Source organism: Orbicella franksi, chromosome 5 (genome assembly GCF_964199315.1).
Source record: "Orbicella franksi chromosome 5, jaOrbFran1.1, whole genome shotgun sequence".
Lineage (NCBI taxonomy): Eukaryota > Metazoa > Cnidaria > Anthozoa > Scleractinia > Merulinidae > Orbicella > Orbicella franksi.
The window spans coordinates 17,862,918-17,877,400 of record NC_138149.1 but is presented as its reverse complement, the minus strand read 5'-3'; the positions used below and the strand labels follow the sequence as shown (position 1 = coordinate 17,877,400).

At 39.3% G+C, this 14,483-nt stretch overlaps 2 protein-coding genes across 2 annotated transcripts; one reads left to right on the top strand and one right to left on the bottom strand.

The window, feature by feature from the left end:
* Nucleotides 1-513: 513 nt before the first annotated feature.
* Nucleotides 514-6,336, bottom strand: LOC145487147 (uncharacterized). The gene is made up of 3 exons (XM_081465869.1): nucleotides 6,247-6,336; nucleotides 2,712-4,260; nucleotides 514-2,170 (listed from the first exon to the last, which is right to left on the bottom strand). Exons 2-3 carry the CDS (start codon nucleotides 3,037-3,039, stop codon nucleotides 1,863-1,865), a joined length of 636 nt encoding a protein of 211 aa, XP_081321995.1. The 5' UTR covers nucleotides 3,040-4,260; nucleotides 6,247-6,336; the 3' UTR covers nucleotides 514-1,862.
* Nucleotides 6,337-7,943: 1,607 nt separating this feature from the next.
* On the top strand, nucleotides 7,944-13,223 carry LOC145487702 (homeobox protein not2-like). Its single transcript, XM_081466524.1, has 2 exons — nucleotides 7,944-8,558; nucleotides 9,829-13,223. The coding sequence occupies exons 1-2, from the start codon at nucleotides 8,234-8,236 to the stop codon at nucleotides 10,245-10,247; spliced, it is 744 nt and encodes a 247-aa protein (XP_081322650.1). The 5' UTR covers nucleotides 7,944-8,233; the 3' UTR covers nucleotides 10,248-13,223.
* Nucleotides 13,224-14,483: the final 1,260 nt, after the last annotated feature.

Sequence of the window (14,483 nt, the reverse complement as noted above, 5' to 3'; positions counted from 1 at the left end):
CATCGAACTCAACGATCGACGTCTACGATCTCACGGAAAAATAGGGGACTGCTGAACAGTCTAGCTTCCCAGCGACTACAAACCAAATGAAAAACTCTTAATACTCTCTTGTGGTATCGCGCGCGGTTTTACAGGATCCTTGTTGAAATGTCTTACTTAATCCTGCTGGAGTCCTGCCGTTTTCATTTATTTATTTATTTATTTTGTGAATCATACCGAGGCTGAACAGCAGAGAATCTTGAATGAGAGGAGAAAATTCGTTTCCAGTGTATTGTAGAGTAGACAGATAACACAACTGAGAGTCTCTAATGGAATACTGCCAAGCTTTGTCCCCGATCTATTTACATCGAAGGGAATTTTAAAATAATAGCTTCCTAACAAAACTTGACAGAGGTAATGTTAAACCTGGAGGAACAAGGATATTTGACTGCTCAGGAACTGTCTGCGGCTCAGCTTATGGCATTCACAGATCATAAATTGCCAAAGAATTGCCAAAGGATTAGTAACAAAAAAGGACACTGACACATATTCTTTACTGGTCCTTTATTCTGCTGAGCTATTGTAAATTGTGTTAAGATGCCTGCAAGCTGTCATTTAAATTAAGTGTAATTTATACACAATTTTAACACTTGAAGCCGAGCTAAGATCTTGGAGAACAGTCCCAAAATACTAAAAGAACAGGCAGCTGGTGATTTGCAACATATTCTTTTATTGATCTTTTATTCTACTGAGCTATTGTCATTTATATCGAAACTGTATGTAATCAAGTTTTATTTACACACTGCAAGCTAGAATCTCGCAGAAAATGAGAGCAGGAATATGTTGAGTATCGCAAATTGTAAAGAACCAGCGTGGTGGAACGCTACTAAACCGTTTTTGTCTTCTTTCAGCCGGAAATAGAAACAGGAATCAAATGCTTATTTTGGGGTTTGAACACTATACAGACAGTTGAAAACAGCTTCGCAATTCCTAAAGCTAATTGAAAACAAAATTTAAGCGATTACTTCATGAGCTGGGTACACTGAAATTAATGGAGTGAACCATGATGTTTGCAACTAGAACCACGTGCTCAACGAATACAAGTTTAATACAATACTAACATAAATTGCCTGCAATCATGTTTTTGTGACAAAAGCAACACTGCCAAAACATCGGGTGCCCTAAAATATCGTTGCATTGTTACAAACTACGCAGAAAACAATTATGGAATAATGAAAATATGGCTTTGTGCTTGGTGTATAATTTACGAGGAACGGAAAAGTAAATTTGCACTCTATTTACTGCTCCTAGTAGTTTGTTTTATTATCCTTAATGAACCTCTTCAGTTCCAATCGCCTTTCCTGGCTATTTTGAACAGCTATTTTGAACAACTCTTGCACAACTGTGCAGTTGAAATTGACACTGAAGTAGCTATTTCTTACCCGATCAACAATTATTAATAATCCCATGGTCGTACTCAAAATCACAGTTGAAAGAGTAAGACCGTTCTAACTCTTCGATCTCTGCGTGGTGAGTAACTAATGTGAAATGATCGTGGAATACTCTGGTACTAATCAATATTCGAATCAAAAAATGTTTTGAAACGGTTTCACTATAAAAGTTAACGTTCGGAAACAACGACGTTTCGACCGTTCAACGGTCATTTTCAAGTCGAAAGTAAAGCGCACACAAAAATTTTACTTTCAACTTGAAAATGACCGTCGAACGGTCGAAACGTCGTTGTTTCTTAACGTTAACTTTTATAGGGAAATACTAATTAATAGACTGAAAAACATCCGGTATAAACTTTGTAAATGTCTCCAAATGTTAACAAAACAACAGCTAAAAACATCGTCATATAGTAGCACTACACTTACATGCGTTTACACGAAACCGAAGGCGGCACAATTGCTTTGAAAGACAGTGTTTCCTCTCATCGTTTGATTCATGTTTTGCTGTATCTCTTTTCTCTCTTTTTTCCACTTAGTTCGCCTGTTTTGGAACCACGTTTTGACTTGAGCTTCGGTTAAGTTGACTGTTAAAGCCAGCTGCGCTCGCTTCTCCTCAGTTACGTAGCGCTGTGTGGCGAATTCCTTCTCCATGGTTTGGATTTGATGCGGCGAGAACAGGGGACGTTGTTTCTTCTTTTGCATGGGACGTCTTCGTTTCTTCGGGAACACATTGACGCCAGCTAAAGTCAAAAAACATACGTTTAGCTTAACACAAGGTAATACTGCTTTGTTTCCCAAACAGTAAATAATATGCCAGTACAAAATCGCAATCAAGAATACTCTCGAACATTCATTAAATTCTTTATTAAGCTGTAGTTCAGATCAGCTTGATATCAAAATCGACTGATTATAATATTCTAGAGGTATACATTTGATTGGTTTTGAACATTTGGGAACTTTATTCCTGACAAAGGACAAAAAAAGGGTTAATGAAATTATGAAATGACGAAATTATAATAGTAACGACAAGTGTGTTTATGTGCCTATCCTACAAGACTTGGTCACAGCAAACGCACACATCGCCCGCCATCATCAGTTGAGTTTTAAGTTTAATTTACCTACGACTGTATTCTGCATATTGATTTGATGAAATTAATATTGGGAACTGGTAGATCTTTTAAAAGATTGAACCGAGTACATGTACTATAGCTTGTTGAAGTGAACTCGCTCGATCAGTAGACCTTCCCTCGGTGTCTTTCCTGTTCAGTTTCGCTCACTCACCTATTAAATGGATTTTCTTGTCCGTTAACGATCTTTGATCGTGATCGTGTTGAGCGCCCCTAAACTGCTGCCGGTTTATGAGGCCTGTACAATGAGAATCAACATTGTACAAGTGCGTCATAGGCCACGGCACTTGAGGAAGTTGCGGAAGGTACAACAAAACGGGACAACTCGGTAAACCATCATCTAAGCTTTGAGCGTACTGTAAGGATTTTTCCTCTGAAAGATTCAAAATGTTTCGTACTGAAAACGAGTTTGAGTTATTTGAAGCACAACTTGAACGACTGACACGATGAAAGGCCGAGGAATGGAGACCAGTAGACGCCATGTTGTAATCGTGCTGCGGTTTCTTTGGCTTTGTGACGCAGTTGTTTATTCGAGGGTCAGTAATGTTGGCATCGCTTATCACTAATATGCCGGCTTTGCTGTTTACAGTTATTTAGACGTAAGGTTCGCCAAAATATTGTTATATATCTGGACAAGGATATCCTGACAAAAAGTTGATTACACGTGGAAAATAATTTGGGAGTGATGGATCTGAATGGATTCTGCACTGGTTCACCCGCGACAGCTCCCCTGGATCTGTCCAACCACAAGAGGCACTCTCTACATTATCACTTGCTGCCACCTTGCCACATTAATGTGGCACATTGGCCGTTGCGCTATTGTTATATCGATCCGAATGAGCATTTTTTGCTCGTTGTAGCTAAGCAGACTGTTCTTGAGTATGAGAGTTGAGTAAGTTGTGATGGCAATTCCAGGCTTCCCTATTTCCCCTCAAAAAGTGTAACACTTAATGTCCAGTTTCATAGAACAGATCACTCTTGACCAATAGTACAGTGACAGAGGAAAATCTAGCGTTCGGAACTGTTAAGATCCATAACCACCTTATAGACTATAGAAAGCGCTTGCTCTCTTACATCCAAAGACTTGAATGTCGGTGTAAATCTAAAATATAAAAAAAAACGCGCACTGTGATTGCTTAAAAACGTGCTCACTGTAAAGTATGCAAAATCAAAATCACTTTATAGAAGTGTCATGGTAATTAGTAAAACGTGTTAAATACCTGATGAACAATGCATTTTTAAAGCAGTAATGGTAATAGTGTATTGAACACGCCGGAAAACTGTGTTTGCTGTCGCTTGCACATGTAAAAAAGCTTAACCAATTGAAATAACGTTTAAAACACTACAATGTAAGTGTGGGTATCAAGGAAAAATACGAATTGGAACATTTTCGTTAATTTTTCTGTCGAGTTACAAAGCTATCGTTTGAAAGAATGATAAACAACTGCAGAAAAAGTCGTAGCTTGTACTTGTCTTGTTCTCACACGCTTCAACTCAATTTTCTAAATATGTATTTAAATTTACAAGAATATACAAAAGGATACAAAAATATTCCTTACCATGACAGGAGCGGGAAGTGACATGATCAGCCCATCGTTTTTTCAGTGTAACACAAGTTGGAAATCAGACACCTAATTGCTTACTTTCCCTTCCATATTTGATCGTCGTTCTGTCAACTGGCCGATTTAGCTTTTGTAATGGAGCTAAGATAAATTATAATACTGTTAAAAGGTATAAAATTCCTTAATCTTTGAGCACTGTTTAATATTAAGGATTGTCTGGTTTGCTACTAAAAATAAACTATGCAGTCATTACCAGCTGTCAAGGTACGGCTGGTTTAACAGAAAAAGATTTATAGCTGTCGGAAGTGTCTACAGATTTGCGACTGGGACACGGATTTGCTCGAAGGCAACGGAAAGGAGTAACATAATCTGAATACATGATGAAGAGCCATTATTGCGTTCGACCGACAGAACGCATTTCTAATCGCGTAATGCATAAAAATTCGAGGCCCGTGTATCTATCTATCTATCTTTCTATAGGAGGGGGGTGAATAGGGGTATGCAAATCCGCCGATGCGTGCAATTTTTTCGCCAAATCCGTCGACCCGCCAATAATTTTGTTCAAATCCAAAACCACAACCACATCCGGAAACAGAAGTGTAAAAGTTCAAAGGTAAACTGGTAAACGTGAATGCCATTGTTAATTTTGCACAAATAGTAAAGAAGGCAACATGCTTGATGACTATAACACAGTACAATTCCAATAAGAATTTAAATGAGCTTCGTTGGGAAAAAAGAAATAATTTGGATGAACTCATTAACATACCGACCCAGGCTGAAAAAAGATCTATGATCCAAATTTCGTTTAGAACCTAAGATCCGAACATCAAGACGGGCAGAATCCGGAATCCGCGCCAAAATTCACAGCTGATCCACGATCCACCGTGTTTTCAAAATCCGCGAATCCGCTCGATTTACCGCAAAAATCCACAATCCGCGCGCTTTTTTAGGCCAAATCCGTCGATCTGAAAACCTAGTCACCCCCCTCCTACAGGGGGACACCAATTTGGCTCCCCCCCCCCCAAATTCTTCAGGGGCGAATGACATCATGCCCATTCTCGTCGCCTCTCCGTGTGCTCGTCGCGTCTCCATGTGTTCATCTGCTGTTTACCAGCAAGTTGGGTATTTGAAGTTTAAAGTTAGAGTTATGGCGTTAAATGACCTTGTAGCTAAGATTTATCGATGTCTTCACGAAATGTATACGACTTTTCGGACAAACACAAAGGTGCAGTTCGGCTGCCTGTTGTCTACCGTCTTGTCTTCGACCAAAAACCAACACTGCTTTGTGCTGAATACTAGTAAATCGATGGAGGAAATGTGTCGTTTCACTTTGCTGGCTTTGATTTCTGTGGGCAAAATATATTACTTAACTTACCGAGTTGTGTAGCTCGGCAGATGGCCATGATTCGCGGTTACAGAACCATCTTACCGAGTTGTCTAGCTTGTTATAGCGGGTTACATGAATGGAAACAGAAGCCGCACTGTTCGTATGTAAACAAACACCTAGAAAGAATGTTCAGCTAATTAAACGGCTTAGTGAATAACAGTTCAGTTCATTTTATTTTACATGAATGTAAATGATTATGTTGTTCTGGTCCCCTTTAGTCTCAGGACATTGAAAGTAAAGTAAAAATAACAAACAAAACTTGGCATAGAAGCAGAGCCCGAATTATGAACTTGTGCAAATCAAACCGAATTTCCCTTTGGGCAAACGAGAAGATTTTCATGAACGCAAATCGAATGGGAGCTTTAAAATTGCTTACAGGCCAGAGTTTAAGCTCGTTCTTTTGTTTACGTTTTGAATTCGTGCTGAGTTTACGTCAAAACATGAAATTTTGATGGCCTACTATTTTTGCCAGTCTACGGGAACTGGCGCCGTCACGCAACGTTTTGAACAACAAATCGGCCATCGTAGTCTATACAGGGGACCTCTTCACTGGCATGGACTTCGACACTATATCTGTCTGTGTACAACCTCGGTTGTTCATGAAAAATGTTGATTTTAGCAACAGACAGAGGTTGAAAGTCAGCTAGTTAAGTCATTTGAGGTATATATATATGAAAGAGACGGTGTCGAACGCACTCATGATCTTTGATTACTACTAGTTTTTAAAGGTAAATCCATACCTTTTAAATGCTTTCTTCCACAAGTTATTGCGTTGTACCTTAATCTCTTCTGTGCCAACGCTTTGACGTCTTTGTAGTAACCACACAGTGTAAAAAAAATTAACAATGTCACGCAAAGTGCATAGGTGCATTCCATAATAGGTTTCAGGCCTATGACGTAAATTGTGATCTGTCTTAAAAAGCATATAAAAGCTAGTTGGTCGTCAGTTTTTTTTTAACTTAGCGCCCAACAGACCAAAAAGTTTATCTTTCCATTCTGGCTTTGCTAGCAAAGTAAAAGACGGCAATACCTTATTATGATGAACTCTCTCTCGGTCTCTTGACTCGTCATCCCAATGTTAACAGGGTTCTTGAGAAAGATGTCAAAGGCTATTAGTTGCCTTTCAGCAATGGACATGATACATAATCAAGTTTTCTGTTATATAGATGGCAAACCTTAAACTATACCGTGAAAACTCTATTGGGCGGCGCCATCGGATTCTTCCGTGGTGAGTGTCTGTTTCACAGAGGTTATTTAACGATTGATATTCAATAGTTTCTGTAATAAGCCCCCATGTGGTAACCAGGCTATCCTGAAGTCAAGTCCCGCAGGCTGTGAAAATAAAGATACCCAGTCTACAATGGATCTCTCAGATGTGTCCAAACCATATTGGATAGCGGCACTGATAGCGGTCAAAACAAGAGTTTATTGACAGATAACTGCATGGGCATGAAACTTTTCAATCGAATCTTTCAAAGACGAAATCCAATACTGCTTCCCTTTAACCGAGGTTTTTAACAATTGAAATTACCAAATTATTTTCACTTTAATATCCGCGTTCAAATAATAGAAGGGTTTTCTGTATAAGAGTTTGTTGTAAAAGAAAACATATGACGAATTTCGGGGCCATTTTTCGCATCCGCCTCCCAGGGTGTCCGCCTGATTGGGGTCTCTTTATTAGGGTTTTCACTGTAATCGGCTTGTCAACGACTTTAAGGTGGAAATGTAAATGTATATGACAGTTATCAAGAGAAAATGACGTCAGGTTATTAATCACTCGGATAAATTTTAAAAAGTTATAAAGGAACAAAGGTATTCTTCTCTCTCAAGAGATATAACAATATAACTCACAGTAAGGCTCTGACATAGCCACTCATTAACTGTATAGCCACGCATTAAGATGATTGGGCCAGCGGCAAATATAAATAGTCAAGCAGTATAGACGCTATAGCACCTGCAACAACAACAACAACAGAAGAAGCAAAAACAAACAAGCGCAACAAAAAACACTAGCAACACGGTATTTCTACAGAATGCGCAGAAATGATGCCATATCTAAATAAATATTTCTGTGTAATTTGTTGCCCCTTGTCTTACTGTGGTCACTGGTGTAAGTTATTTCCTTATGGACCTTTTGTCTAGCCCTGCATCCGTAATTTGTGTACTAGTTGTACACTATTAGTGGAAGGAAACATTTACCTCATTTTAAGGTAAATCTTTCGAAATCTTGAACTTCTAAATCAGAAACTCAAACTTTTCAAAACTTTCGGAAAGCAATCACTGGTTGGTGTTGGATACTCAGAGTTCTCTCAAGCAATCAGCTAATCGTGCGACCGGACGAAGCTGTAATCCGGAAACGGAAATCAAAGCTAGCAATTGAGATTTTTGTACGAATGTAGTGGTGACGCTATCCGAGGTCAAAAAGTGAGGTCCAAACATTGCTTGGCGGTTTAAATCTTTAGAAGGCAAGAACACGGAGTGTTTAATGATGCTTTGCAACATCGGGTAATATTAAAACCGTAACAAGAATCATTACAAAAATATCTCAGGTCACATAATATTGTTGATGATTCAGATTAGTCCATGATTGGTGCACTGTGAGTGACAGGCACAACGTCATTTAAGAGTCCGTGGCCACCATGTCTTCACTCAAGTGCAGAGAATCCTTTCTATTTCTAGAGGAGCAATTGTTTTACACGCCTAAGGTAACCGCATCGCGCTAACAAGATGGCGTCGAGAGCTAGCAATTATTGGCCTTTTCAGCACGTTAATCCTTCACACTGTGTTTCAAATAGCTCGTTTTCAATACGAAGCATTTTAAATCTTCCAGAAGAGACCGTGGAAAAATGCACTGGGTCTGTAAGGGATGACTCAATGAAGAATAGCTACTCTGTTCCTCTGAGTCCGCTTGTTCCTCGAGTAGTTTGGCCCATAGTACATCACTACGCTCATGATAGTGCGTCACATCTTACACTCCGTGGGAATTGGCAAGACTTTGGGTTTGCACCTTTTGGCCATCATTGCGGATACGGTGGCGATCTCTTTCCAATTGGTGAGTGAATCAACAGTATTTTAATAGCAGTGATTTTGTTTCCAGTACCATAGAATGCCATTGGCACATACCAACTATGTGAACCTACAATTCTTGTTTAACTCTCGGTGACGGTCTGCATTCTGTTGTAAGTGGCAATGACGGTCTACGTCCTTTGGACTGATCATGACCTGTTAACTGGAACAAAGTGGATTCAGTTAACCAGTTACATCAGAAACAGGCAGTGTTTATGGAAACGTAGATTAAAGAGATCTCTCGCCAAAATGACAACTTCTATTCACGGGTTTAGCATAGCAAATTTGCATTTTAATCACCGAACTTTTCGTTTGTAGATTAGCAAGTCGCGAATAGGCTGTGCGAACACATACTGTAACCATCTATAATTGTCAGGAGAGGTAATCTGTTTTCCAACGGCTTTACACAGGTTGAACGACATGTGGAATGAATTGTGTAAAGTTAACTTCAATCCTCTGAAAGGGCTATTTTAGCGCTCTCTCTGTTTTGGTTTCCTTACCAGTCCAGTCAGGTCAATGAGTGATCTTTCGTTTCGTAAAAATCCAAGTTATGTAATGTTTTGCTTCTTGCCGTGTGTGCCTCTGGTCGTGTGTACAAATGTGTATTGTATTATTTCGACTGTAGACTATTTGTAGTGTCCTATAAGGTGTTTTCTTGCTTTACAATGCAACACAAGTGGCTGTGAAATTAAGAGTCAAAAAGCTCACCCGATGTTGACAGGAGGAAGCCAAGACTATGTCAGAGTTTATACGATTTGTCCGTGCGAATGATTACCCATTTTCGTCAAAAAATGGCCAATTTTTCTTTCTCTGCTCATGATAGTGTGCTTCAGTCTCATCTTAACATGATGCTACGAAAAAATTTAACATCTACGTATTTGCTGATGTTGTAAAACTGTTTACACCCACCGACAGTGCATGTTTGTCACATTTGAAAGTAATTGAAGCGAGTTTGTACTGAATAACTTCTGTCCCATGACATTGACAAGCCTACGAAACTGAGCGAATTCTTTTAATTTAAACTCGTACCTTGTATATTTTTTTGTGTAATGGTAGGAAAGATATTTTGTTTTCAAAATAGTAGGATATTTTTCAGTATTTTCACTGATCAATCATAAGCAACTCAGCTCTGTCGCTGAAAAGTACAGGGATCGGTTAGTTGCTCGGTTAGCTTAGCTTGAACTTGCCAAACTTACACGAGTATCGTTTCAAATCAGTAATAATCTCTAATAAAACCCAGCTACTTCCTCATTCAGGTGTAAACATCTTGCCGAAGAAACGAAGACGTCCCATGCGAAAGAAGAAACAACGTCCCCTGTTCTCGCCCCATCAAATCCAAACCATGGAGAAGGAATTCGCCAAACAGCGTTACGTAACAGAGGAGAAACGAGCGCAGCTGGCTTTAGAAGTCAACTTAACCGAAGCTCAAGTCAAAACATGGTTCCAAAACAGGCGAACTAAGTGGAAAAAGGAAACGAAAGATGAAGCTAGAGCAACTAGCCGAAACTCCTACAAGGAAGACATGTCACTAATGTCACTCTCAAGGCCAACGATAAATCCTTTATGTCGAAACATTTGTGTTGATTCACTTGTAAATCCGTTCACAATTATGGCACCGTTTTGTGCTGTCCCAATATATTCCACTTTTACCTCGAATCCTACATTTGTTTCGTGATTTGTCCTGTAACACTAAACATCACTGATCATTGTTGTTTTCAGTATAAGCAGATCGTGTTTAGTTGCCTTAGCGTTAGTTGTGTTTGCGTTGGCATTTATATAAAAGAGCTACTGCGTATAGAGAAACCTCATAGAAACAGGCGTCAGGTTGTTCCTGGGTCAGGTTTTGTGGATTCTCCAGTGTATTCGTTCTTATAACTTATTAATATTTATGAATTCATGGAGAGTCTATTTCTCAGCTCGAAATTTAATCCTTTTTAATTTGATATTTTTCTCTGCAGAACATTTAAACGTGCATTTTATATTTCAAGATTGTATCTTTATTCTTACGCAGTCTGACGAGAATATTTATTGCTGTACATTGACTTAACCAGTATTTGTTCTAATACACAACAATCCTTTTCTATCTACTGAAGGCCAAAATGTTACAAAATGTCCGCTCTTGATTATTTTGGTCTGAGGCAATGAAAAATCCGTGCTTTGATATGCTATTTTCTCTTGGTTTACCGATGTTTACAAGAAATAGAAGGTGTACACTTTTCATACCTAGTTTACATTTAGCAGCTTGTCTGGTTTAATCTATTCCTAATTCACTGCTGTCTTCGAAAGAGGAAGCTTGCAACTCAGGTTATCAGCTTCAATCTGTAAATTAATCAGTTGGTTCCAAACGCTTCCACCGCCACATCTAACAGTAAAATCACAATATGACTTCAATACGCCATATCAGTTCTCATACATATAGACACTATCAAAGGTATAACAATAAAAGAACGTTTGTGTCTCACTAATCGTGGATTTCCTGCATAAGTCTAATGCAAGTATTTGGGTGTTCAACACTCTACTAAAAATTCCTTGTTATCAATTAACCTGATGGAAGAGGCAAACTCTTGCCACTCTCTCTTCACGACACTTGGCAATTCGCGTCGAGGTTTTGATCTATGCACAAATCCTTAATCCTTAAATGCTTATTTACAAATTGACCACTTACTTAAAAATTTGGCAACAAATGAGTCAGGTATCGCAATACAATGGCAAATTGTCTGGCTTCCTGATTAATGATTGGTAAAGAGCCACTAATGGAAAAGAAAAAGATGTTTCCGCAGTTTTAATAGCAACCACTAAAATGCTTGTTACCTCACCGTGAACATTTATGATGCGCCCGGGATCATGTGTGATACTCACATTCTGTTTCTAAGCAATTATTATGTTCGAGAGTAACAAGAACGCATGCTAATTTCGTCTTGGTCTCCCTGACTCCTTCCCTTTCTCCCTGCGAGAAAAATCGAGATTTTTCGTGAGTGGGTCACATTTCGGGCCCCCGAAGATATTCTTGGCAGGGGCGTCCTCAACACACGTGCGTGGCGCAAGAAACACGTGCGTTTTAGTTAAAACTGAAGCAAGTAGCGTGAAGACTGTTTCGCGAGCCATAGTGTCACTCAAGAGTCTCGTAGCTAACATTTATTTCTGTACGACTCCTGTGTTGTCAACTCGGTCGCGTTTGACGACAAGAGAACAACTGTTGCGTCCGTGATAAGTGAAACAAAGCCTCCGAGCCTACAGAAAACGATCAGTGCTTGTTCGAATAAGATAATAAGTCTTACACCCTCCGAACTATGTAGCTCGGTGACGGCAAATGATAAGATTTGAGGTGACGACACATATTTACCGATTCTCCGAGTCAAAGAATTAATACGGTCATATCTCAAAGATCTTTACTTATAATTTACTCTCTAGAAGTCAACACCTCATGCACATCGAAGCACAGAGCAATGGTGACATTCCTCGACAGACTGCAGCCACTATATCGAACACACTCCTTATTAATCTACGATTACTCCTAGTTTATCTCCCCAGTGGGAGGGGGAGCGGTGCTCCCTTATGATTTTATAGGGTATCAATTTTGGCCATTTTGGTCGTAAACGGGGTATGGTTTTAGCACTCCAGTCTTGAATGGGGTACGTATTTTTTAGAAGAAGCTACTTTTTCACCATTATCGATAAGACCATCTACAAACTCCCTTCACAATGCCTTTAACAATCGGTCTGAACTAGGTAACTAATTATAAGGCAGGTCTGAAACAGGGTGTTGACGAAAGGGTCAGGTCGTAAATAGGATATCGAATTTTTGGTCAGATCATAAATAGGGTGGGGAAAATTGAAGATTTTTGTCATAAATAGGCTAGTGTTTTGGGAAGTGGGCCGCACACCCCCACCCAATTTTCTGGGGTACCCCCCGCCTGGGGGTACTACCTTATATGAGCTATATAGGTATGTGCGGCCCCAAAGGGTATGGTTTTTCAGTCGTTTTGGTCATAAACAGGGTATGGTAAATAGAAACCAGAAACTGCAAGGGACCGCACACGATAAGTGCTGCCAACGTAAGATCTACAAGAGATCTGATCAGCCAAAAAAAATGTATGAAGACAAACAATAGACTGCAAGGCTGATACGACGTGAAAAACGTTTCGAGACATCAACATGACAAGAAACGATAAAGTAGGATCGCAACAGTGGACAGTTGTTTCGCCCTTCTTGTGGCTCGTCAGCACTGTGTAGCGAAGATATGTAACGCCAGCCCAACAGCCAACGCACATAAATTGCAAAGTGACCCGTTCACTATATATCAAGTTCCGTACTTTGAACTCATTTGCGCCCCGAAACACGCGTTGTCACATCACGTGTTTCGGGGCGCAAGGAGACAAAGTGTCACGATTGGTGTCTCGAAAAGCAAAAAAGTAAATGTGGCTGGACAAGGCCAGCCTGAACATTTAAACATTCAACCGCATGGTCAGTACCATGCTTAAAAACGCAGCGTATCGGATCTGAAAAGACCTACGGTCCGAAAATACATAAATGAGAAACCAGAAACTGCAAGGGACCGCATACGATAAACGCTACCAACGTAGGATCCACAAGAGATCTGATCAGCCAAAAAAATGTATGAAGACAAACAATAGACAACAGGCTACTTTTTCATCATTATCGATAAGACCATGAACAAAGCCCTTCACAATGCCTTAACATCGGCCTGAACTAGGTGACTAATTTTAAGGCAGGTCTGAAACAGAATATTAACTAAAGGATCAGGTCATAATTTTTGGTCAGGTTATAAACAGAGTAGGGAACATCGCAGATTTTAGGTTTAAGTTTATGGCATCCACAAACTTATGTCAAATGATCCATGCGATTGGGCAAAGTATAAAAAGCTGCGAAACTCAATAAATAATAGGATCAAAACTGCTAAGGTATCTTATTTTTCGAAAGCTTTTATGCAATTTGAGGGCAACTCTAAGAAAACTTGCAAACAATTAATGAACTTACATCTCGCCGTAAAAGCAATGAGACTGTGAAAGAACTAAAAGTAAATGACGTTGTAATCAATAATTCTAGTGAAATTTCAGATACTTTTAATGACCATTTTTCAACAATCGGGCCCAGACTTGCCAATGAAATACCTCCAATAGGTCAAGATGATGATTCGAGCTACACTAGCTTTATCACTTGTGACAACAAAACATTCCATTTCTGTCCAACTAGCAGTAATATTGTTTTTTCTCATCTAAACAAATTATCTAGATCTAAAGCAACAGGTCTTGATAACATTTCTGCTAGATTAATCCGTGAATGTGCTGATCTTATTTCGGTCTCTTTATCTGACCTCTTTAACAAGTCTTTGACTTCTGGTATATTTCCTGACGATTGGAAATGTGCTAGAGTTACTCCGTTGTTTAAGCAGGGTGAGCGATCTCATCTAAATAATTATCGACCAATTTCAGTCATTTCAGTAATTGCTAAGGTATTCGAGAGGATCGTGTATGACCAGCTATATAGCTTTCTAACTAAAGAGGACGTAATTTCTAAACAACAGTCGGGCTTTCGCTCATTGCATTCAACTGTTACTGCTCTATTAGAAGCTACCGATAGTTGGGCGTTTAATATCGATCGCGGAAATGTTAATACTGTAGTTTTTCTCGATTTAAAAAAAGCGTTCGACACTGTTGATCATGAAATTCTTTTAACTAAAATGAACCTTTACGAAGTTGAAGGAATAGCTCTGGTTCAACTCATATTTAACTAGCCGTACACAACGATGTCTTGTTAATGGTTCTCTTTCTCAAACCTGTTCGCTAAAATGTGGGGTACCTCAAGGAACAATCCTAGGTCCCCTATTATTTCTTATTTACATTAACGACTTGCCCAACTGCTTATCATCATGTCAGCCTAGGATGTATGCT

What these genes read in the sequence shown, in the direction of transcription:
- LOC145487147 (XM_081465869.1), bottom strand. Translation starts at nt 3,039, where the DNA reads ATGGCGTCTACTGGTCTCCATTCCTCGGCCTTTCATCGTGTCAGTCGT. An exon ending in CAAGAAAATCCATTTAATAG is followed by an intron (nt 2,171 to 2,711) that starts GTGAGTGAGCGA and finishes TTTTGACTTTAG; the next exon opens with CTGGCGTCAATGTGTTCCCG.
- LOC145487702 (XM_081466524.1), top strand. Translation starts at nt 8,234, where the DNA reads ATGGCGTCGAGAGCTAGCAATTATTGGCCTTTTCAGCACGTTAATCCT. An exon ending in TGGCGATCTCTTTCCAATTG is followed by an intron (nt 8,559 to 9,828) that starts GTGAGTGAATCA and finishes TTCCTCATTCAG; the next exon opens with GTGTAAACATCTTGCCGAAG.